Raw genomic sequence first — 26,898 nt, forward strand, 5'->3', positions numbered from 1 at the left:
AATCTTGCCTTCTGAATTGTGGCTGATAGTGTATCATTTGGTTTCCATGGGAAATCAAATGGTTTCCATTTCTGGATTCACAGAGAGGTTCAGGATCTGCAGCAGCTGCCCCTCCTCAGAAACACTGCAGCTCCCATTGAGTCATCCAAAGCCTGTCTTCTCTATGATTCACAATCATCCTGACACTGTCACCTAATTTTAGTCCTTGATCCCTTCCAGAATATCTTAATATTAATTCCCACTTTTAGGCTTAATTTTATTTGCTTTTTTAATCTAGTTCATTTCCTACATGCTCGCTTCTAAACATTTTTTTCTTTTTCATGAGGCACTCAAGTATATCCCTTTATATTAATCTCTGAATTTCAGGGGTCAGCACCTCATATATTTATTGGATATTTGATTACTATTTGCTCTAAATTACAACTGCAGGGGTGATTTTAACCTTGTTCACACAACAGGAATCGATGCACATTCCCCAGCCATGAACTGCTAATTGTCCTTATGGCTGGAAACTCATACAGCATTTCAACTGCCCCTCAGGGGACCAGAAGAATTGTAATAATTATCATATTAACCACAGAAATTCAAGGGATAAACTATTTTGTTACTTGAATGAAGACTTAATGAAATTTAAATATGATCTGTAGCTATACCTGAATCTGACAAGTGAGCAGCCATGTGTCATATTCACTGATCCAGCATCTCCCAGATCTTTGTAGCAGGGTTAAAATATTTCTGGATATTTCTAAACTGATGTGTCCTAACATGGTGTAATGACTGAGTAGCAGGAATGTACATAACCAGCATGTGAGATTGCACTGACAATAAAAGATGATATTGTGTAGACATGAGAATTTTCAGAGTTTGGAACAATGGATTTTGTCAGAAATCATTACTTGTTAAAAAAAGAACAAGTCAATGTGAGTTACTAGTTTGTCCATAAAAATCAAAAATATCACTGAAGTAGAAAGGCACTTGACAGCTCAACAGACTTTCTTGCTAGAGAATATTGCTAATGGTTTTTTTCTGTACTTTCTCTAGGGACAAATTATTGTTCTGTGATGGTCTTGATAAACTCTGGAGCAGGTTTTGCATGTCAATGAGAGCAGTCAGAACATAAGATGTTGTCTATAAATTGTCATCCTAGAGGTATGATTGCTGGCCTCTGTATGAGGCCACTGCAGTCAAGTCAGTACTCATTCCTAAAAATAAGATAAAATCCAACAGCAGTGACATCCCAGGCTATTTTTTGACTGCATTTTCTCCTGACCGAGGAAGTAATCAAAATGACACCCTAGTAAATAGAAAAAAAAAAAAAAAATGAAGGGTTTTCTTCTGTTCTCAGGCATTTTCTATTCCTACACAAAGTTGTATGAATTGAGTCCTGCAACCTTGTTTTCAGAGCCCATGATTTTTATCTTTTCCTTTTCACTTCCATAGAGCACAAGAAACGTCTCTTGAGGATGTAACTGGCATTAGGAAGAGAAGAATGCTTGATTTAAGTACCAGGTTGTCTGTGGCTGTTGTTAGTGACTTAGGCTCTTTTTGGGTGAAGTTCACATTCTCTGAAGACATCAGCTCCTAGCTAAACCCTAAATGCTTCAGTTACATTGAAGCAATATCCTGGCTGACCTTTGAATATTTTTCCTGTAAGGACAAGGACAAAGAACTCTAGCTGAAAAACTGTGAATAGGAGAAATGTTTCATTTAAGGGGCCATCTTTTAGAATAGTTGAAGACTAAAGCTGAAGCTCTAAAACTGGTGCTCTGCCTAGAGATTTTTAATGAAATAAAATAATTTTCATTTGTATTTTATTTGCCCTTTTTCTTTGTAAATAAGAACTTGGTATATATTCTCATTTAAGGCAAATTTATTTTCAGATTGAATAATAAATGTAAATAATTTCTTCAGAATTTTGGAATCTGGAGATTACCTGCTGACCAGTGGCATGGTTTAGCATTGAGTCTGGCATTGCCACATGTTTGATTTTAGCATGTTGCACATGAAGTAGAGTGGGTCAAAAGGATACAAAAGTAGAGCAATAAAAATATTTGTCTAATTTGATAGGCTAAGAAGAAGTTACTGTTAGTCCACTTACAACAATACTGCTGTTCATAGCTATGAAATACGTGTACCATATTGTGGGCTCTGTCATTCACTCAGCTACTGTTTTAAGACACAAGTCAAATTAATGGGAAAACATTACTTTTAAAGAGGGATTCCTCTTACCATCTTAATCTATTTTCTTGAGTGTGAAAAGACCAAAAAAAGGCAGAAATCAATTTTGCCTTACTACAGAGACCTGTAAAACCTCAAATGATGAAGAGCGTACTTACCAGAATTATGAAAAGGAGTAACAAAATAGTAACACTATCTCTCTCATATATATATATGACTCACAGTCACACTGTTTCCAGTTACTGTCTGCCGTATGAAGTGTGATAAATCTTCTGAATACTTGTATCAAGCAGTACAATTTTTGGTTTTGGTTGCATGTAAGAAGTAGAAGGATGTAACAGCAGTTGGTGTCATTAGGGATTTCACAACACTTTGCAGATTTTGATTAAAATCTGCCATAGCTTCAGAATTTGACTGTGCTTTCAGAGATCAGATTAAGACACATATATCCATGAAGTTTAAAGTGAAAGTAAAAACACATCTGTCAAAAGTAATCAGATATTTGACATATGTCAGAAATTCAATTACATCTGAACTGAAGCAATTACAGTTTCCTTTCAGGCATGAACTCAAGACACTTTTGTGTACGTTTCAATCTAGAAAAAGATTAAGAAATAGCAAAGTTGTCATAGTCCTAATTTACTTGCTAGTACTTTATCTTAGGGCAACATGAACTTTTCTTAAGGGAGAAAGGACAAGGTTTGGTGGTGTTTTTAGTGGCTGGGCACTAAATTGAAAGTCACACTTTTTTAAGAAGCATATGCCATTGCTTGTGTGGCTCTTGCATTTTCAAAATATTAATGTGGTGATTGTCTACTTTGAGATTGTAGGCAGGTTGTGCTTGTAGAGTGTTTTTTTGTACACAGAACACAGCTAACACAATAGCAGAGGGGCAAGAGAGGTTGAGTAGATTTTCTGTTAATGAAGTAGAGAATATAAGATCCTATTGTTATTGGCCATCTTACCTCTCCACTCAGCTCAGCACTCTCCATCCACACTGAGTTTATGGTCTTTCTTCTATATAGCTACTTATCAATTAATCTCTCCTGAGAATGTCAGGTATATTTACCTGTGTGCAGAACTAAAATGAATATTTAGCTTAGGAAAGGAAAATTGACCTAACATAACTGAGTTTTTACTTTTCTGTTGTTTAGTCTGTCACAAATAGAATCACTCAGAGAAGAGGTATAGTATTGCATCTTTTACAGTGCTGATTTGGAAGAGGTTTTGCATCTTTTTCTTCAACTTTGAAGTTTGTCTCCTGCTTTCAGTGACTCTGGATCTAAGACATTACTATGTTGCAGACATTTAGATCTTGGATGCCAGAAGGATCTACAGAGTTTTATCAATGTAAAATTGTCATCAGGAAAACGAGGATGATAAACTATTTTTAAATAGATGAACTGGTCAAAGGAGGACAGGGTAGATCTACCAACTCTCAGATTATTGGAGGAATAAAATAGATTTGTAAGGAGAAAGCAAGAGAAACACTCATTACACCATGAAGTTTTAAAACAAGTATTGGACTTGTTCCAATACTTCTTTTATCCATAGGATAAAAAGAAAAGTTACTACTTTCATTCTTGATTATTCTTCACTCCTTACTCTTATCTCTTTGGCATTGCCTCTGCCAAAAAACTTTAATATAATAGTCTGGCCTTCTCCACACATTCTGCTCTGTGTTTGCTGTGGCTTCATTTTGCAAGTTACTGTCTATGCCTGTTGCCCTTTTGCTGATTCCTCCTGTGCTTTGTTTGTTCATTTTTCCATCCCTGCTGCTGAACTATTCCTTGGCTTTTCAATGATTTTCCTTCTCTGACATTTGCCTTGTGTTGCTCTGTACTGCTCAGTTCAGCCTTGCTTCCTTACCCCTCTCATGTCCTTCATTTGGATGTGGCTTTCCTGATGTGCTGCCCAACTGGATTTCTGTCAAATGAACCCCAAGCCCATCATCCCAGCATCCCTGAAGGAAAATTGCAAGGATACCCCATGGTGTCAAGACAAGGGCATAAATTAACAGCAGAGATGTAAAATATAAAGAAATGTGGCACCTATATGAATGTGGGTCCATTTTCTGCTTGATTTTTAGACAGGTCTGTAATAACTACCCAGAGTCAGAGCTTCAGGTATCAGAGTTCAGAGATAAGAGGGGTGATCTATGATAAATCAGTTTAGGTTTTTACATGATTTGTGTATTAATGCAGAAGGTTATTACATCAAAATTTACATTCAGATGTGACTGGGAAGTGATGGAGACTTTGTTGTGAAATGTATTAAGTGACAATTTTATATTGGGGTTTAAAAAACTTTTAAATGTAGTCCCATAATAAGAGAATGTGACTTTCATGATCTCTGTTACATGTATTTTTTTAAGTTTTCTTGGAATTAAAGATCTTAAGAATTATTTTGCTTGTTTTGGTTGTCAGCAGAGAAGTTAATTACTCTACTTGGCAACATTTTTTTCCTCAGTGTATTTAACCATTGAAAGCATAGTTGTTACTGCACTTCAACAATAAATAAATATAATAGGTCAAATATAATATTTGTCAAAATAATTGTTTTGATCTTTACTGAAACTGCAATATAAGCTATTAGTTAGAGAAGGAGAATTTTATAAATGGAAGGAAAACTTTATACTTGGCCTTTCAGACATGCTTCATTTAAAAACAAAATAAATTGCATTAAATGAAACAACATATTTAATTACTGAGCCCTATTCTCAAACCATTTATTTTAATCTAAAGAGCAAGTGTTTAACTTGAATCTATTATTTTGTACCAGAAAGAAATTATTCTAAATGAAAAATCTTAATTAAATAATTCAGAAAATCTCTGGCAGAAGTATGCAAAATTGTATTAATACAAGATCCATAAAATGGTGAACAAATCTTATAAACATGCTCTAATACATTTTACTGTGTGCTTATGGTAGTGGTGTTGTGAAGCCTTTATTTGTGCCATGTCTTTCTTAAAGCAACTTATAAAGTTTTAACCAGTCATTTGTGAAATTGTTTATTAGCATCTGAGCTGCATATTCATGACTTAAATTTTACAACTAAGTAATTCATCAGCTCAGAGGGATTTTATTATTCTGTATAAGTACCAGAAGGGAGGGTGCAAAAAGGATTGAAAAAGGAATTTTTCAGTGGTGCCCAATGACAGGCAACAAGAAATTCTTATCTAAGCAAAGGGAATGCTTTTTAGTGTGAGGAAGATTGAGCGCTGGAATGGTTGCCCAAAAGAAATTATGGAGTTTCCATCCATGGAGACGTCCAAAGCCTTTTTGGATGTGGTCCAGGTAGACTCTGCTGGGAGAGAGGCATTGGACCATTTGTCTGTCAGAGGTCCACTCCAGCTCCAGGTATTTGGGATTTTGTGAAACCGCCAGAGGAAAGGGAAAACACAACTCTGCCTCTTGGTGTAAGTATCCATAATTCATGAAGCAGAGAGTCTCCCAGAAAGACAATCATTGTGGACTATCTGTGAAAGAAACCTCTCTTGAACTCCGCTTACCTAACTTACTGAACTTTACTGAAGGAAGGAAGGAAAATGATAATGTAAATGTTAAAATGTGGGATGCAGCAAATTTAATTTTTGGCATTTTGCATGGTTATTTTATTAGATCTTTTACTTACCTATTTGTAAGGGACTTGAAATACCTTGAAGTGCATTGTGTTCCATTTTTGTTGACCCAGAGAAGATGCAATTTGAAGTATCCTGCTTCTTTGCCTTTAATTGCACCCAAATCTAATTGTTATGTAAGGGTGATCTCTTGTTCTTGCCTTTGTGCTTTCCCTTTGTAGGGTGCACTGTTTTTCATATCACCTGCAATTCACTGAGAAAAGTATCTGTGTCTGGTTTTGCAAACAAGGATGCATTTTATGTGAATTCTTAAAAACAGAAACAAGACAAAGCCTGTTGATCTGTCATGACCTCAGAATTCCAGAAGCACAGAACTGTTTAGGTGGTAAAGAACCTGTTGAGATCCTCTTGTTCATCCAAACCCTCTGTGGCTCAGGCAGGGTCATCTCCATCAGGTGGTCCAGGACCATGTCCAGTCAAATTTTGAATATCTACACAGATGGAGGCTGTTGGCTCTTGTATGATGACTGTCAATTCAGAAAATTTTATTTATATTTACTCATTGAGACTGAATAATTATAATACTGATGTAGCAAAACTAACAGGCTGCTACTCTCACAGTTTTTTAATTAGAATCCATAACAAGGGATTGTGATTGTGTTTTAATGAGAGGGAATAAAAAATTCAAACAGCTTCATTGGAAGTACTAAAAAAAAAGAAGATGCAAACAAAAATGGACCCACCCTTAATAAGAGTCAAGGTGGAAATGCTGTCCGTTCTTTATTAGACTCTTGGGATTTAGCAATGAAACTCTTCTGGGAGAGGTGCTATAAAATATCTTAGTTTTCATATGTAAACCAGGATTTTATCTCTTCCAGCAGATGAAAAGAAATTAATGCCTAGGTCTGACTTTTTCAATGCATTTTGGATACTAGTATGCTGGCAATAGCTCACTCTTTGCTATCTGATATCAATTCTTTTCTGGATGAGCTCCTTGAGAAGAAATTAGCAATAATTCCCCAGCAGCAGCTGCTGTGTATGAATATTTTGGAGGTTGCCCTTTCCAGATTCTGAGGATAATAGGAGAAAACAGACCTAATTATAGTGAGTTGACATTTACATGGCCAGTGCTAATTTTAGCAAAGCTGTCTGTGGGTTTAATCAAAATGCTGCTATAGTAATTTTAATGGAGAAACTATCAAGAAAACAAACAAATAAAAGTACCCTCTCCTAAATTATTTTCCATGAGACTTCAGCAAGATATTCTGAGCTCTGTCTCATGTCTCAGTTAAAGGAGGCTGAACTGAGTGCTCTTCTTCTGGGTAAAATCAATGGGAGGCACTCAGATGCTACAGAATTAGGAGGAGTGAATCAGGGAGATGCACTTCAATATCTAGAAAATCTACCTGCAAAGCACCTTACTAATATGAAAAATACATGGCTTTAGGTTAACGTTAAATGGGAGGATGACTTATTGCAAAATATTTTGTTCCTTGCCATCACTGTTTTATTACCATGATGCTGCCTGGTATGCCTGCTCTTAACATTTTTCCTAATCTACTCTAGAGGCAAAAAATGCATTTTTACCCATCTGTATTCCTTCCTAATAACATCCCAGCTATTGGCATCCACTGCTGCTTGAATTTTAGCACTCACAGTGCTTTGCTTTCTAGGGCTGACACAAAAGTTACACAGAACCCAACCACAGCTCAGTGTCCCAAAGAATTGTAGCCAGGAATTTGAAATATACTAATTTTGATTTATTATCTAATCCAGTTCTGAATTCTAGGCTCAGTGCCTGAGGAGTCTTTTACAGAATCAGTGTTTTCCAGCAGCCTCTGGGGAGGCTAGAGGCAAGGCTTAACAAAAGGTTACCTAAAAATGAAATGAGGGATCATGCAGAGCTCCACACACTCCTTTGTAAGGCAGTTGACTCAAATTGCAGCCCTTGGTTTGAGTCAGATGCCTTCAGTCTTTAATGGGTCAGTGAGCTTACTCTGCTAAATTTAACTCTTTCCTAATGGGCTATAGGACAGTGAAAGAGGAGTGAGGTATTATCAAAATCTGGCCCAAAGCTTTTTATCAAATGTCCTGTACCTGTGTTCAGAAAAGGGACTTGCTGTGGTTTTCTTACACAGAATTTGTGGATATTCATTGCAGTAAAATAATTACATGAAGGCAAGGGATCAGCCATTGGTATCAGATTTTTGGCAGATTACTTGAGGTCCCCAGACAAGTAGGAGCAGGTAAAACTGATTTTTATTAAAGCTGTACACAGAGCTTTTTTTGTGTGCTAGCCTGCATTCTCTAAATGGGAAAGAAGAAATAAAAGCAAATTATATTTGCCATTCTGCCTATTTTATCTATCTTATTAACTAGCCAAAATCATAATGAAATAAATCTGTATTAGCAGTTAATGATCAGTTGGTTAGTTGACAGCTGCAGGCAAGCCTGGTGATGTAAAAATTACCTTTATTATTAGCATCTTCTAATAGGAAGATTTTTTTATTAAAAATGTGAATACAATCTGTTTCAATAGCAATATTGTAAAATTTGTCTTTTCATGGTCTTTAATAACCAATTTTCTGCCAGAATGACCCAGAATGCTATCATATGGATTCTGCATTAAAATCTATTTTTAAAAAACGAAGGGGCTCTGTCCTGTAAGCTACATCATTAAGCTACAATTCAAAATATGTAATGTGATGTATATAACTGGTTATGAGTTTACAGTCTGTTCTATTTGCCATCTGTTAAAAGCTTTGCAAATGAACCTTAAGGATGCACTGTAATGGTGTTACAAAGTGTTTACATTATTTTGGTATCCATGTATGTGTGGATTCAAGGCAATCCAATTGCAAATATATCCTGAAGTGTACCCTTCTGTTTCAAAGCTATCACATGCCTTTGTCTTAACTGGACCAGAGTGAGCCCAAAGTGGGCAAATCCCAGCAGAGAGCTGACTCTTCTCTCACTGAGGGAGAACAGCGTGTCAGTGCTGTGATGGGTTTCTGATCCAGAGGGGTGCATCCCAGTTCAGATGTCTTCAGGACTGTTGTAATTATGCCTGATATAAAAATATTTATTTCAGATATTGGATGAAAAATGAGTTGCTAATTGTAAAAAATTTTCACTTTGACCATGTAGTTGCCAACAACACATGTATATGTAGTATATCTTTTAAATTTGGGTATGGGCTTGATAGATAATGCCTCAAAGATCCAAAGAAAAATCTTTAATTTTTATCAAAATTGGAAAAAATATATCATTTTTTTCATTTAGATATTAACATTTTAATGGATTTTTAATTAGGATATTTTCAAGCTTTCATGATACAAAACTTTTCAAGTAATTATTTCCAAGGCAAATTGCTCTTGCCATGATGAACTCCTACAAATACACAAGATTTAAGCAATCACAAATGCAAAGCAGCTGGTTAATTTTCATAATTAGTATATGATAAAACTCTTACACACAGAAATTCAGATATGTTTAGGTAAGACCTTCCTATGGCTTTTCTCATTCATAATAAAGTGAGGCAGTGTCGCAGTCGAGGCGGTCACGACATAAAGCAGAGACCACAAGTAGTCTCAGTTGGTAACACTTGGCAACAGTTTATTAATGAAAATGGCTGATCTTTTATACACTTTCCAGTTGTTTACCCTTCTTCTACCTTAGCTATTGGCCACAATAATTCAATATCATGCCATTGGTGAAAAGTTACTCTGACTCCACCTAACTTTCTAAAATCGCTTCGTCCAGCTGCAGAATGCTCTTATCTTCCTTCTCTCGATCTCCTTGGTTACGGCCTTGGAGAAAGCTCCTTATCAGCTTCTTCTTCTTCTTACTTCTTGCTCCTTTAGCTAACAGGCCCGCTGCTAGCCCCTTCCACAAGGCAGTGGTCTGTATTTGATGTCCTGAGGTCTTTTTAACTGGGAGAGGTAGAAAACCTGCAGAGCTGTGTGGTTTTAAATATTCAAAACTTGCCTAATTTAAAATTGATTTTCCCATCTTAATTTGGTTAGTTAGTTAATTTATTTTAATTTAAGAGTGTTTCTAGCCAAAAGCTTATCACCAATAGAATTTATCATTAAATGCTGATAGGAAGTTAGTGCAGATGAGGAGTCCAGACTGGTGTTCTGTGTTTTGGAGAGCTGTTTTTCAAACCCTTCTCTCCTTCCCTGATGTGACTTGAATTTTTTTTGTCTTTCTGGCCATTCCTGTATTCCTGACATCATTTTACTTCGTCTCCCAGCACTTCCACCTTCATTCCCAAACTTCTGTGCATACTCCTTTTTTTCCCAAGACTGCATTACAATTTCCCTACCACCCACTCTTCTACAACTCCCAACCCTGAGGTCTTCACCTTGAGGAATTTTGGCTGGAGGAAGGTGACCATTTGGAGCACCAGGTGAAGTTTCCCTGCTGGCAGTTTTTGAGCATGAAACCACCTGTGGTGATCAAAGAAGTGATCTCCAGGAGGATGCTGCATGTCCAGTCATGCTCAGGGAGTGGTACCCACATGCCTGTATCAGCTTCTGTTCATTGTAGAAAGTGTGAAATATTATCACAAAAACTGATTCAAAGCCTAATGTAGAAGCAGCTACTCATAACTAAGAGGATTTTCTGCAGATAGAATTAAAGCTGAAACCCTAACCCTGAGGTGTCATTTCCTGCAAATTCCAGGAACACTTTTCAAACAAAGAGCTTTGTAGTTAAAACACTGATTTACCTGTTCTACTCTGTGTAATCTTTCGATTATTTCTGAAATAGCTGAAGTAGAGGTTCTGAAATGTGGCAGACTGACAAGTCATTGGAAAAAGGCCCTTAAAGATTGAAAATACCAGGCTACCTTCATTACAGATAACATAAGTTTAGTTTGTTTTGTTTTTGGTTTTTTTTTAAACAGCAAAATCAATCAGAAAAAAAGTCATATGGAAAAAGCATGGTTTGTATAATAACAGTAATGAAGGTTCTTTTAAAGATATTATAGTTGTCTTGAATGTGAGCATTTGTTTTTGAATTGATCTTTTTAATGCAGTGTTACTCATAGATGTAACCATAGCTGAAAAAAAATTACTTAGAACCTACAAAATCATGGGATTCACACGTATATGCTACACATGATCTCTGAATATTAAATGTAGGACATTCATTTAATTGTGGTTTTGTTTTGGGTTTTTTTGTAGCAAAAATGGGGTAAAATGGAATTTTTTACAGGGACAGCCACATAATATGATAAAAGGTTAAACAGTGATTAAAAAAGAAAAAGGGAAAGATATGAGTAAAATTATAGAAAATATTTTGAAAACTTCCAAAATACCACAACAATCTGTTTCATCTTGCAGGAATCCGATTAGCTCCAAAAGAAAAACTGGAAATCCCTGTATTATTCATGCCAGCTGAAATGAAAATTTATAAAGCAGTGGTGGTAATTCATGTAAAGAGGGAAAACGGTGAGAACTGGCCTTATGAGGTTACTGGTGAATCAAATACAGACTTAAACAGGTAATTTATTCTAATAGGAAAGGAAAAAGTGGTTCAGATGCTCAGTCCTATCACCATTTATCCCATTGACTATTCATATGTAGCTCCCAAGGGCAGTCCAGTGTCTGATTTTGAGGGCAGTGGATATCCATCAAAAGCTTTTAATGTACTCTGCAAAGTATGCAGATTCAGGGGGAGATATCTGTCTGTTTTAATACCTATCCTTGCTTTAAATGAAGAAAATGTAAAGTACTGGCTGCTGGTGCAGTTATGAATATTGGGCAAATGAAAGCTCTGTTTGTTTCAATATATTTGGGATAATAATCATTTACATCCTGATATTTTTATGTCATTCATAAACTGCAAAAATCTTATCTCAATGTAAACATAACCTGACAAAATGCAGATCAGACCAAATGTTTGCAGATCTATAATGTTTGAATACACTAAGTGGATCTAAGTTGTAGCTGATATAATTTATAGCTGATATATTTAGCTGGATTTTATTTCATATTTTTCTTAGATATGGTTAGCATTACAGCATACAATAGGATAGAGTCTAACCTTTCCAACAACTCTTAAGTCTAGATTACTTTGGAAACGGAATTTTTAGCAGTCTAATTGATACTTGTATTTTTCTAGAAATGTTATTGTAGCAGAGAACGGCGAAACTCAGGGAATACTCTGGATCTATCCCATTAATGGAACACCTGAAGCACCACAGCAGAAATCAGGTAGATAATGCTTGAAAAAAGCTTGAGCAATATATCTAAGAATATGTAAGAAAATCAAATAGTCACTTATATTCTCACCTGCTTGATCACAAGAATTTGCAGCAGTACCTTAAAAAAAGATAACATCACATATTAAAAATAAAATCTTCTCCCACTTCCAAAGCAAATCTAGATCATGACTTTATTCTTATTGTGGATAAAAGGAATTAGAGGCAGTTGTAAATCTTAAGGGCTGTGCCCTTCAGTATCCCAATTAATCCTGAGTGTGAGAACTGAAGGTAAGCTGAGCAAAGGACTGGTTCAAGGGTAGACTTCTTGCATATCCAGTAAGTTCTCCCCTTGCTCTTTAGAAGTAAACTTGCATTAAAAGATGAGTGACATTCTTGGAGGTTTCTTGCTTATTTGAGCATAGTAAATGCTTATATATTTGACCATCTGTAGTTTTAAGGTGTGATATAATTCCAGAGCTATGAAACAGAAAGTTGTGAACAGCTTTTTAAATCTATAACCCTGAAACAACAGCTCAATGTGTAAATGTGGGACCAATTCTATACCAGCTTGTCCTTTCAGCTCACTTTTTGTGGATTGAATCAGTGAATATAATACCTTTCTACATTAAATGTATTAAGATACAGGGACAATTTCTGAAAAAACATAGATATTTGTACTGCCATTAATTTATATTGCTTAAGAACTCTTTACTTGTAGACAAATGCCAATGATGTGGTATTAATTAGAGCTTTCATCTCATTAATTTGTACTTTAATACCTTAAGGAATGAAGCAGAATATTATCATGTAATCAACTGTTGCCCAAAATGATGGCTTTAATGAGTCTCATTAGCATTAGAACCATGTATATTAATGTGGGTGTTTGTTGTGTAATTCAGTGGCACTCCTCAAGATAAATCTCCCTTTTATTGGGCTGTTGCTTTCATTGAAATCACAGAATCATTAAGGTTGAAAAGACCTCTAAGATCATTGAGTCCAACCATTAACTCTGTGTAACCACTAAATCGTGTCCCTAACTATCACATCTCTGTGGTTTCTGAATATTTTTAGGTGTGATGATCCCCCCAGTTCTCTGGGCACCTTGTTCCATCACCTGGCCACCCTTTTCACGAAGAAATTTTTCTCAATATCCAATTTAAACCTCCCTTGGCACAACTTGAGGCCATTTCCTCTTGTCTGTCACTTGTACTTGGGAGGAGAGATTAACTCCCACCTGGCTACACCTTCCTTCCAGATGGTTCTGGAGATGGAGGTGGTCTCTCCTGAACCTTTTTTTCTCCAAGCTAGACACCCCAGCTCCCCCAGTCACCCTCCTAATCTAGAGACTCTTCCCCAGCTCCACTGTCCTTCTCTGGGCTCCCTCCAGCCCCTCAATGTCTCTCCTGAACTGAGGGGCCCAGAACTGGACACAGCTCTCAAGGTGTGGCCTCACCAGTGCCCAGTACAGGGGGACAGTCACTGTCCTGGTCCTGCTGGCTGCACTGTTACCTGTTCCTGATCCAGGCCAGGCTCCTGTTCCTGATCCAGGCCAGGCTCCTGTTCCTGATCCAGGCCAGGTCCCTGTTCTGATCCAGGCCAGGCTCCATTGGCCTTCTTGGTTACCTTGGCACATCTGAGCTCATGTTCAGCCTATTTTTCATCAACATCCCCAGATCCTCCCCTGGGCAGCTTTCCAGCCATTCTTGCCCAAGCCTGGGGCATTGCCTGGGGTGGTTGTGCCCCAAGTGCAGGACCCAATGCTTTCTGTATAAGTTATGAATTAAAATGTTTAGCATTCATGAATTGCTTAGGTGACATCACTTCTGTGTATGATCAGAAGCTCACATACTATCAACCCTTAGGTAATTTCAAATTCCTAAATGCTTTTTTAAAACAACAGAACCAAATTGTAGCATATTTATACCTGTTATCCATTAGTTTATGTTCAATAAATGTTTGTAATACATAAAAATGCATTGCATTAATTTAGTTCTTTGGCCATCAGTATGTTATGTTGGGCTAATATTTTTTCCCAAGGAAAATTTAGGTCTTTGAAGAATGTCCCAGAAAACAGAAATAGGTGGTTTTAAGTGTGTTTATGTAATTTTCCATTCCACCTTGATTCTGAAAGCCTATGGTTTTCAGTTATAATTGGGCATTTAGAAAACTTGCATTGAAATATATAAATCCAAAGCAGATAATAAAAAGAAATATACTTAAAAAAAAAAAAAAAGATAATGATCAAGAGTATTGTCCTCTCTCTAAATGCAGACATTTGTTAGAATTGCCTGGAGGCTACAAGTTTCTGTGTCAAAAACCCAAGCTGCTTTGCTGGTGTATTAAGAGTTCATCTTTGGGTCATTCTTATTTGCATCTTAATATACTTAAATTTCTAGAAGTCACTTGGCTTTCTATCTCATGAGACCAATTAAAATGATCAGTGGTCACAACCCATGTAGTACATGTTAAGTAGGTGATATTCTGGCTATCTTATAGAATTGATTACAAATGGAGGGTCATCCAGAATATTCTTTTAATTCTTGTAGAGTGTAGAGTCAAAGAAGCATACAGCAATTTTAATTGGAGGGGCCCACTGGGGCTCCTCTAATCCAAGCACCTGCTCAAGGGCAGCTTGCTCAGGGACTTGTCCAGTCAAATCTTAGATATCTATGAATTTTATTCATAAATATTATTCAGCCATTTTGGAAAAAAGAAAATGTAAAATCAATTTTTGTAGTAAGATGAACTGTAGAACAGAAAATGGCACAATGTGCGCACAGTAATCTGAAACATTTGGTAAACTAGTGGAATACAGGGAATGTAATCTATTTTTAAATATAGATTTAAAACTATATTTATATAAGGTCATACATTTAAACAAAAAGATCTGTGTTTAACCTATTTCAGTAACTCTCCCTCATGGAAATTCTAAGAGATCTCTAGAAATTACTTACACTCTGTTAAACAGGGAAAGACCAAGAGAGAAAGGAAATTACCTGAACTTATGTAGTTATCTATTTTGCAGAGTAAACAAAGTGCCAGAACTGAAAGTTGAAGCTAAATAAAAATGATATAAAAAAGGGGTTTCGTTCTTCTTTTTTTAAACACTGCATATTTATTCACCACAATATGGTTCCAAATTATTGATCATTAATTCCTTATGTTAACTTCAGAGTTAATTTTTGAAGAAACATTGGGTCAAACTCTGATGAAAATGACTTAGAGATCTTGAAACTAAAAAGTATGGGGTCAGCTGTTCTTTTTCATGTTGATTCCCAGAGCTCTAGGAAGTTCTAGGTCTTTGGGAAAACATTTTTTTTTCAGCACTGTTATGTAATTTCCTTCTTTTTCTGTGCTATTAAATAAGAAAAGGCAAAAAAGAACAAAAAAACCCCTATTGAAAAAAACTTTATAAAAACTAGTGTAAAAGCTAAAACCTAACAACTTTGTAATGAAAAAGACATACTTTGGAAGCAGTAAATTAAAATTACTTACTGAACTGAAAGAAGTTCTATGATTCTTCAAACAGAAACTCATGCAAGAATGCTTTTTGTTCTGGAATATTTCTATTAAAGTTGAAGTTTTAACAACAGTATTCTTAAACTAAGAAAGCAAAGAGTAACTTAATAGTATTTCATTTAACCATAAAATCTTTATTTTTTGGTTTTGTTTCAGTCTTCCTTTCTTACTGACATATTTCAAACTATGCCATAATTCCTATTAGCAGTTGAACTAAAATGAAGATAAATTTAATGATTAAAGATAAGAGAGAAATTTGCAAGTTCTGTTGGGATTTTTGTTTGCTTAGCAATATTTTCTACTACTTCACCACAATAGAACAATAGAAAGTGGAGGTTGGGAGAAGCTTTTAGTTGTCTTGCTCCTTACTGGAATTCTGTCTTTATCTGAGCACATTTAGCTTCTATGTTTAATTTCTTTGCTAAAATCCAGATGCCAGCTCTTTGCAAATAAGATGTTTTTGCTTTTGTGTAGTTGTGATCCGCTGCCAGGCCAGGCAGAGGCTGGAGCAGAGGGTGGAGCTGCTGCTGATTGGGGTCATGCCTGGTGCCACTGACCTGCCTGATGCGGGGAGCTCTGCCTTGGTGGACACAGAAGAGTTGTCCAGCACCCCAGAAGTCACTGATGGTGAGAGTAGTTTTGATGTTATGCTGTTTTATAAAAATTTCAAATAACTGCTTCACCAGATGTGCAGCTCTGCCATGACAATGAGTGAGGTTTAGGCAAATGGTCCCTGTTCATATTTCTATCATTTGTTTAACTTTTTGTCTACAGCTATGGGCACTTATAAACCTGAACCTTCCATTTTTTAAAATTTGTCCTGGCTGTGAGGCTTGCATGCACACAATCTTTCCTTTAAAAGAGAGCTTGCACAAAGTCTTCAGTTAGAAAAAATACATCTGTGTAAGCATTGCCAGGAGACATTTATCTGCAGGTTTATAAGATGCATTCCCATCAGCAGGTCAATATTGGTATCAGAATGGATTGAAGAAGGAGGACTTTTTGAAAGAAGTGATAAAGCTTTGTAAAAGGATAGCTTCCACTTACTGTTAATCTGCTGAGAACACAGTGAAAATCAATTTATTCAGATACTGCAGCTGTTCAAAATATACCTCTCCTTCAAACAGAATGGCACAAGAAATAAGTAGTAAGAAAAGAGTACTTCCTACTGCTGTATCATCAGTATTTCTGTTATCAGTCATAGTCACAAAAATTTTTAAAATTGTGCACCTTGGAAACTTAACATTCCATTTTGGGTTCAAAGTCATCATCCTTTATAAGGAAAATGTTATTTAAAAATTATGATGCATAACATGAGACAGACTAATGTGTGTTTAACTTAGCTGTAGATGAGGGAAGGGACTTCACCTGCACTCTGACTCTGTTCAAAGTGGTAAAAGATGAGTTTACAGATGTTGCTGAATTGCAGTCTATCAGGTAATCAGTTGGAAGGGCAGGCAAACTTGGCTTTTGTGTCCCTTTTCTGCCATTTACAGTCTGTTCCAACAGAGGCTGTGCAGGAATACCATGTTACAGAAAATGTCCCGCCAAATAACAGAAAAAGTGAATAGCTGTAAAAGGTAAATCAAGATGCATTACATCCTTCCTATGAGGCCAATTTTCATGCAAACATGCACATTGATCAATGTAATCTCCTATCAACAATTACTGTCTTTAAATAGATTTTATTTCTGAAAGCTTTTAAAATAGAAGATCTGAAGTTGAACTGTTTAATAGAGTTTGCAGAGCATATGCTTACTGATTGGCTGATATTCATAATTGCTTTTCTAAATTTTTTATTTACTCATATTGCAGTGTCAAAGATAAATTATTTCCTGGGCATATTATCATCTTACATACCCATATTACACAGTGATAGTGATAAATCCAGTAAAGCAAAAATATGTGAAGTTGTCAGTGTACATTCTTTCATCTTTGGAGAACTGTAAATGCTATTATGAAAATGTATTCAGCCTTTTGAGGACAGCTGTCCATCAAGATAAAAAAGCACTTTTTTAAAACTTATTTTTATCATAGAGTAACAGATTTAGCTCATTATTGGCTGGTCATGTATGAGTGGGCTGTCTTAAACACACCTGGGCTATTTCCCTCCAAATGTTGGCCTGTGAATTGACAAGAAAAACATGCAGTGAGCAAGCTGAGGCAGCATTTTGAAAGTCTTGCAGATTCATGATGTCTAGTTCTTGTTTTATTCATAGGAATAATTTATTCACACTGGCTGCTGCACATGGTGTACAAGACATTGATTTGGGGCGTTGCATCTTTTTAAGTAAGAAGTCTGATAATGAAATGCTTTGCACCCTCGGTAGTAAAATCATTTTTAACACAGTGCTTTTCATCCTTTTCAATGACATTTTAATGCCATTATTGATAGATGAATTTGAGGCCTGTTGGGAAGCAAATTAAATGGTACTATCTGAGCTTTTCTGCAGTCTACCAGTAATAACATAAATAAAAGCCTAAACCTTTAAGATAACAGTCTGGCACACTGTTCTTCATTTTTTTCTCTTCTGAAAGAGTGATTCATCAGAGTGCCTGTGTGAAGAGTAGTAAGCAGTTTTTACACCCAAGGATAAATGATGATAATTACTGGCAGATCAGATTTAAACAGCTAATACTGTGCTTCAGTATTTAAATTATTTGGACAAGTATAAATTCTTTTGAAGTGAAAAATCTTCAAACAGGTCTTTTACATAAAAAATTCAATTTCATCCAATATGGAGGAGTGCACTTGACACAGAAAGCTACTACAATTTCTTAAGAAAGAGGGTGCAATCTAAAAGTTTTCTAGCTCCAATGACATAATTTCTTGTTCAGAAGCCAGCAAAGTTTCAGGGATCAAATAATGAAAGCTTAATATTTTAGACATAACAAGTAGCAAATAGTGCATGGTCCTTTTTAAAAATAATTTTCAGTGACATGACGTGCATATTTTCACCCTAAATGTATTTTTCAGCTGTATTCTTACATATGGCTCTAAAGATGTCTTTTTCACTAAAGGAAATTTAAGAGCTGAGATTCATCCAAACAAGGGTAGTTTGCTGTTTTTTAGGTTAAGTATTCAGTGGGGAATACAAACACATTTAATTTTCCACAGTCTTCTGAAAAAAGAAAATCAAACATTCACGAATCAGTTCTGGAAGTTTGACTGACATTTAACATTCAGAACATTGTGTGTTTGTAGTGGTCCTTTGTAACCTTTCCCTTTCAATTGCTTCAGTTTATCTCATAAGCCAGCCATGAGGGCTGAGTGTTTCTCATTAACTTCTCTCATCTTTATTAATTCATTGCTCTCCTCACAGCCCAGCAGCTGGTCTTAGCTCCTTGCTCTGAATTCTTATTTCTGGGAAGGTTTCATGACATTTTCCTTGAGGGGAACAGTGCTGCCCAGCTTCTGTAGGGTAGCACAGGTACAAGGTTGGTTTATGTTGTGACCAGGGTTTAGAGCCATTCTGAACTCAGACAAAACAGATGGAGAGTTCAACTGCACCTGAGAGGGAAATAACATTTTCCAGATGTGCTAATCCATAATGTACATTGGCATCATTATACAAAGTGTATCTGTACCCTTTGTTTGACTGTTAATAATAACTTTATAGCAACTACCTAATATTCCTGAAACTCATCAGAATATTCAAAAGGCTCTATTTTCTTTCATTTCTTTAAAGCAGCTCTTTGAAACCAGCAAAGAATAAAAACATATTCAAACACACATTAAAAAGCTATTTTCCATCCCCAGCAGGATTTTCTGTTAGCCAGTGCTATGGATTACACTAAATTCCCATTTAATGTGATGGATCTGGATCAGGAGGCTCACCTTTAAGATATAAGGTCAATAAGATTGGGTATGACCAAAGAAATCTTTGGAGACAAATAGACTTGATCACTCATCCAGAGGTGTTAATATGATTGCTGATAAAGTGTAGCAGATTAATATTGGAAGCAGTATGAAGAGGGTAATAATGATGAAGATGGCCCTATATCCTACTTAAGCCATTTCTGTATTGTCAGAATTACTGTGGCTTTATTTTTGAAATTATCCTTGAGGATGAAAAAATTATACCTATATAAATTAGATTTTCTTCCTATGCAATAAAAGAAAGGATAACAAAGTGTTTGTTTTGGATTAAGAGTTGATGAAAGCAGTGATCAATGACAAAATGAACTTGTTAACAAGGGGGTGAACCAAGAATTGAGACACTTTGTTATGGGTTATTGGTTTTTTTTGTTAGGGGGTGAGAGCTCCTGGTGGAAGAGACTAGTAGAAGTCAAAGTATAAAGCATCAGAGGAGAACTGAAAGTCTTAAATGGATTATTTTGTCATCTGCATAATTTTTGTTTACATCTGCCTGTTTGTTTTTTTATTTATGAGTGAAGCATGGGAGAGATTTGATGTATTGTTTATTTCCATTATTGAGCTGAAATAATGCCAGGCATTTTAATGAAGAAGGTCAAATATTCGTGTTGATATACAAGGATATGACTGGGTCCATTAAAAAAGAGAAAAAATACAGTACAATTTTTATCTCATAAATAAACTCTCCTACTGCCATTTCTTAATATAATTAGGACAGTAACAGAAAATTCTGGCAAAAAAAAAGAAGAATTTGTGAATTGTGAGCAGGCAGTTGGGAACTGCTTTTATTTCTGTTTACGGTCATCACTCAATTCTGTTTCCTTGCCATTTTATAAAATGTTAAAATCTGTAAGCCTTAGGAATGAGAATCATCATTATGTTAATTAAAATGACATTCTGATACTTATGCAAAATCATGCTCACTTTAAATATTCAGCACTTAAAGGGAACCAGATCTATTATAAACTAATCTGAAGTTATTTTTTCAGCTTCATAAAATTGCAAAAACAATAAATAATACAAAACCAGAAATAATTAAATTCTTCCAGGTGCTACTCTTCAGTATGATATAGAACCAGGAAACATGAGAGGTCCAAAAGAACTGATTGACTAACTCAAATAATGTCTGAAACAGGAACACACAAATAGATTTCCCTTAAAATTATTTGAGCTAGTGGATAAGAAAAACATAGGCAATATAATTAGCTGGAGGAGTGTATTAATGACTTTAATTGCTCTATTTTTGTGATTGCTGTTTCTCCCCTTTCTTGCACACAGAATTTCCTGTAATCTCTTTGGTTGGATGGTAAGGAAGTATTGCTTCCAATAGAAACAGAACCACTGCACTCTTGTTTTGTAAAGATATTTTGGGGAAGCTTCTGTAAATCAGAGCCGTGGCCAACACAGCTCTATATAACCTTAATTGTTCTTGTGGAATATCATAATACCTAACAATGATCTGTCTGCATTAATTTCCTCTTTTTTTCTGAATTTTTTGCTCATTATTTATGGGACACCAACAAAGCATTGCTGATCAAACCCCTTAAGATGCAAACTTTGGTTTTTCTGAGACAGTGGCCCTTTGTCTCTCAGCAGTGTTTGAATGCTATTTGTCATAGAAAAGCAGAGGATTTATGCACCTAAATTTGCCTCAGAAAATTTATCAGACAATCACTGTAGTAAAATACTACATGCATGCAACAAGCCTATCCCAAATGCTCTTCCATTTCCAGGTTATTACATCCTATTTTCAATTCTGTGATAAAATTCTTTATCCTTGTGTTCTGCTTCTGAAGTTACATTGTTCAAGTTTTGTTGTTCTTACAGAAAATGAAGTTATTATCTCTAGATCTCCTTCATCTCTCTCACACTACATGTTGTATCAAGTTTCAAGGAGAACTTGATACAAAAATTCCCCAACAAACTTCCCCTGTTGTTTTGTAGAATGTATAAAACTTTGTTTTATAAATTACTGCATCAGGCCTGTTGTTTTGACAGTTTAAGAACAATTTCATCTGAAGCTTTGGAGATACAGGAAGATATTAAAACTATAAGACAAATAAATAGAAGTTACACAGAATCACCACAGAACTTTGAATGAAGTGATAACCTTGAACCATCCCTTTTCTTCAAGCCAGCTGAGGAAGACAAGAGTGAAACCTCAGAAATTTACTACACAAAAATGTTATTAATTCTGAAACCTGATTTGTATCCAAAAAATAACACAAGTTGATACCTCCCATGAGATGAAATGTCTTATAGTAGAGAATTTACACTAGCCTGTGTGATAGATGTTCTGTCTTATGTGTAACTGAATGCAGTCTGTTGGGTAAGGAAAAGGAAGCAAATGAGTGTGACCCTGGTGATCAGGGGCTGTGTTCCACTCTCTGTGACTCAGTTTTCTATATTAAAAAAGCCAGAAGATAAAATGTGTATGCTTTTGTAATAGACCATAGTATAGTGTAAAATTGTCAAGAACCATTGAAAAAATGGTGATGTGGGTTTCCAATTTAGCCTCTGTTGTGTTCCAGTTCAAACAGAACGGTCAGGTTAAAAGTCAACTTGAGTTGTTACTGATTTCTGTGAGCAACATTGAAAGTGAGGCAAATGACTCTGGATGCCATGGAAAAAATAATGTCTGTGTGAATTAGGACTAAATCATGAGATATGTTCCTGAAGAAGCTGCTTTGATGTTTCTATGCCAAGGTACAAATGTGATCTTTATCTGCCAGAGGTTCTGGCTAAATGAAGACACGGCTGAATAAAAGCAGGAACTTGTTGAAAAAGGATTATAATGGTTATGAAGAAATAAATTTTAATTGTTTCCTTTATAGCAGGAATTTACAGGGTAACATAGAAATCTGAGTAGAATGCCAGATCAAAGGCAAATAATGTGAGATCATTTGGGCTGAAGAGAATCCTTTTGATTTTTCTGAGGTTTTTGTTTCAACTCTCTAATATGAGAGTAAAGAAAGCATTGAAAGGGATGTATGGAGGCAGAGTAAGAAGATAATTAGTGAAAAAGGGATTCAGGGAGAGAGAATATATGGAAACAAGCTGCAAGGAACAATACTAGATGCACACCATGTGTTTCATATACATAAAATGGATTCACAAGCTTCTATTTCATTTATTTCATTCACTAAACTGTGCAGTGTTTTGAAGAAACACATTCTCAAAACAAAAAAAAAAAAGGTGGGGGCAATGCTTTTTGCCTTTTGCTGCTTCTTTACAGCAGAAACTTGATTTAGAAGTAGATACCTCTTTCAAACAAATGTTTTGAAAGAGAAAAATTGAAAGTAAGGGAAAATTTAAGAAAGAAGCATTCCAATTAGTTGCTAAGGAAATAGGCAGTGGGATGCAGGGTAAAAGATGTGGATAAGAGTGGAATTTTGTAGGGCCTTGAAGATATGGATGAAAGTTTTTGGCTGGATATGGAAAGAGAAAAATTTGCAGAGAAGAGATACAAAGATATTTATGCAGAACTATATTGAGTCCTTGAATTCCTATAAGGATCAATATTTTATTATGAACAGAAGAAGATCAGTTTTTATATCCATTATTTTCTGTGATTTTAGGGTTTTAGTTATGTTGTCTTTGCTTATATTTCTAATGCTCCACATACAGCTCTTTTGTACATGTATGAAGAAATCTGGTGAAAGGCACATTTAACTACAGCCAGGTCTTTGGGGGTTTTATACAATTTGCTTATTCTGCTGTTATTGTCCCATAGTTGTGACATTCTACAATGAGAAACAGATACATAATTTTCAGATGAGATTTCATGTCTTACTACCCACATGATGTCTACTTAAGTGTTAGGATGTTCTTGACCACTAAAGTTCTTTTTTTTTTTTTCTTTTATTACTCTTGCAATTCACTTTTTGTTGTTTATTTGAATATGTGCCTGAAAACAGTATTATAATTATTTGATCTGCTGTGCAGTAATGTGTTCTGCCTGCCTCTACTTTTGCTGGAAAGGCAGAGCTGCATATTTAGTGTTCATTCCCCACTGCCTGCTGAGTTCCTGCAGTGTCTGTGGAAAACTCTTGGAAGACAATGGAGAAGCAGGAAAAGGACAGCTGTCAGATGAGACCTGAAAGGGACTATGTAGGGAGATATTTCAAAATATTTGGAAGGTGAAGATTAGATGCCAGATACCTGGTAGAAATGAGTAGTTAACATCTGGTTTTGTAGTTTCTGTGTTAGCAGTTTGGGGACTATTAGATCAAGAGGGGAAGAAATCTTTGTTAAGTGTCAGGGCCACAGTGGACACAGCCTTGGAAAATTGTCAGAACCAGTGGAAAAAATCAGTGTGAGTGCACTGTGTTTCATTCAGCACCAAGTGAAAATAATTAATCTGGTTTATGCAAAGCATGAAACCGCAAATTTATGAATGCCTTGGCTTTAATTACATGTTTATATTTGGTGATTTTGCTTCCCTCCTTTATGAAATGACTACAAATAAGAGCAGCTAAGTGAATTCACTTGCATCTCTGTTTTACTGCATCCATCCAAGGAAAAGCCTCTGAAATGAGCACAAGCACTTTTGCAGTCTGAACATGTTTCCATCACAGTTTTAATTTCCATCTGTCTCACTGGAAATGGGAAAGAGTGTGAAAGTAAAGGGGGTCCCTTAGGGAGGTGCTCCCCTTTGCCACATTTTGTCACCCAGTGTGCCACAGTTAAAGTGATGTTTTTGGAGGGCTCAGACAGCCACATCTCCCCTGGGTGTCCACAGGGCACTGCAGCCTCCTGGGTCAGTGGCCATGAGATTTTTATCATCAGGAAATGCAGAGGATAATGAGCAGGTCCTCAGTGAAATCAAACACTCACTTTTCAGAAACAGGGGGGAGGTGCAAATGCTTCTCTCCTGACACTGTGAAACTCTGAGGTCAGGAATATCCAATGGGCCTTTCACTGCCTTCTGTAGGCAATAGGCCTTTCTACAAATGTCTTTGTTAATAATTCTTTTGAACCTTGAATACAGGTTCTTTTCCACTAAAATATTATTTAAATGTCTAAGAGTACTATTTTGTGAATCTGTTGGAATAGTTCTTTAAATTTTAGATGCATTAATTTTAGATGCATTTATCTATTAATTAGCTTTACAGTAAATCTAGCAGTCACAAAAATTCACATTTCTCCAATTTGTATGCCCAGACTGTAAAATCCTTGGAGTTTTAATGCTGTAAGTCTTATGAGTCATAAAATATTTTTTTAAGTGATCTATATCCTTTCATCTTCTTCGAGGCTATTTAAACAAACCCCAACACTTTTATTCCAGTGTCCTTCCTACCATTTCTAAATGACAGCCAAATCATAGTACTGTATAGCTGAAAAGCCTGGTTGGTTTTTCAACATAGGTGCTTCAGCAGCTCTGTATACACAAGTGTTGTTTAAATGCATCCTATCTTTTTAGAAATCTTTATTTACACAAATGAAAATGCTTGATGACTAAGATTAATTGCCTTTCAAAAGAAGAAATGTTTAATGATTAAAAAAATTGTTTTGGAATAATTACCTCAGAATATATTTTCTCTTCTTAAATAAGGCAAAATATTATTCAGAAAATAGGAAGAAGCAATAATTTTTATAATCAGAATTTCTGTTCCCTAGATTTAACTAGCTGTATATAAATAGCATGCTTATATCTTCCCAGTGTTTAGATTGATAAATATCTCTATATTGAGTCAGATGTGGCTAAAGCTCTCCCTGCTGCTCTCTATTTACAGAACGAGTGGATTAATTGGGGTATGCTTTTGCATTTGCATGTGTATTTTATGTCTTGCATTAGACAGAAGAAGAATTTTACCTGGATTAAAACTGGTCATTTAGAAAACTGAACTGAAATGAAGATAAAACTGAATGAAAGCATACAAATAGCATGGTCTAAAGGGTCAAGGCCTATTTGAACAGCATGTTCTATTGTATTTGACTTTGCTTTAAAGAAAGTGTTGGTGCTATCTCCATTTTAATTGAAACTAGGAATTCTAAGAGTCAAGGGAACTTTGAATATTTGACAAATTGGACAATTTCCTAGCTGATTCATAACTTTTTTCTTCTAGGTTCTGCCAGTTTGTTTAGGCAGTGTGTTACAGGATTGCTAGAATCAAATATTAACATTCCACAGAGAATTCCCACAGCATGATAATATAGGAGTCTTCAGGGCAGCTGTGATGAAAAATATAACTGTTTTACATTTTTTAGTAGTGCTAAACTAGATCAGCAGTCTAAATCAAAATGTGCTGAAGGGACCAGTATAGCAAGGTTCCAAATATTGGCATTCATAAATGCATCATTTTTTTCCTTAAGTGTTGGGAGTATAAAATATTTTTACTAATTACTTAATATAAGCATAGAACAGGCTGCAAAACAGCCTGGAACAGAAAAAAAATATATTTAATTGCTTCTGACTGAAAAGTAGTACATATATATATATATATGTATATATATGTATATCAAACCAAACCCAAATGTTTGGATATTAAAATCCAGCATGCAGTTCCCAACATTGTCTTCCTAGCACCTGAACTATAAAATAAGCTTTTCCTGAGTAGCATTGTGTGATATAACTGCTGAAAGAGGCATCTGCTCAACAGCTGCAATTTTTTTTCACTGTGAAATGCTCCAGATTGTCTCATCCTTTAACTGCCAATCCTTTCTCTCCTATTGATTGTCAGCATCTGATGATTGTCAGCATCTGAATCTTCATGTTCTAGCATTTGTCAAGGGTGACTCCTAAAAGCCTTGGGCTGTGTTAGAATATGAATGCATGACATAAACATTACATTTTTCAAATGTAATGGATGAAAAAACGTAGGATGGTCCTAAGTTTTATAAACTGTAGGAAAAAAAAATTCATGTTGGTTTTCATTTTGAAAAATTACATTTATTGTAATGAAGTCCCTGCCTATATGGATCAATACATGGAAATCCTGTATTTTGATACTCAGTGTGTATCTTTGATTGATAACCCCTGGTCATGATACTTTGTTTACATCTGTGTGACTCTCATCTGGTATATATTGTACAGAGGTCTGTGAACAGTCTATTTTAAAGAATTACAAATGGTTGAGTATAAGCTGCTACATTTCTTAATCTTTGTGTTATAAAAATGAAGAAACAAAAGGTCACACCTCCTGTGAGCTGCTGAGGTGGGAAGAGGAAATTGTGCATTTTAGAGAAGGACAAAGGACTAAAAAGTGTGGGAAGGCATTTCCATACTCACTTAAATTTGGGTGGTTTTACAGATTGGCAGTACCAAAGTAAGCTTTTCTCCAACATTGTCACTTGGACTTTTTATCTAAACAAATCTGTCATCTATATTTTAGAATTCTGAGTCAGAAGGCCTTGGGAATTAACTCTGCAGCTGCCTGACACTATGCAGCCAGGATAAGTGTACAGGGATGCACACACAGCAGTTCTGTACATTCGTACCCAGCTGTGCAAATTCAAAATGTGCCCTGTGATAGGTGGTCATAGTACAATGAAATCTCCTGTAGGAGTTAGTGGTTGTGTTAAAACATGTC

The 26,898-nt window shown here is 35.7% G+C and overlaps 1 protein-coding gene across 1 annotated transcript in view; it reads left to right on the plus strand.

The window, feature by feature from the left end:
* Window positions 1-26,898, plus strand: part of CFAP47 (cilia and flagella associated protein 47) — a 259,907-nt gene that overhangs the window by 211,053 nt on the left and 21,956 nt on the right. Inside the window, exons 59-61 of the mRNA XM_064710667.1 lie at window positions 11,108-11,267; window positions 11,889-11,980; window positions 15,964-16,116. Of these exons, the coding sequence (XP_064566737.1) occupies window positions 11,108-11,267; window positions 11,889-11,980; window positions 15,964-16,116 (405 nt within the window). The remainder of the gene's footprint in view (window positions 1-11,107; window positions 11,268-11,888; window positions 11,981-15,963; window positions 16,117-26,898) is intronic.

This window comes from Zonotrichia leucophrys, chromosome 1 (assembly GCF_028769735.1).
Source record: "Zonotrichia leucophrys gambelii isolate GWCS_2022_RI chromosome 1, RI_Zleu_2.0, whole genome shotgun sequence".
NCBI classification, from domain to species: Eukaryota; Metazoa; Chordata; class Aves; order Passeriformes; family Passerellidae; genus Zonotrichia; species Zonotrichia leucophrys.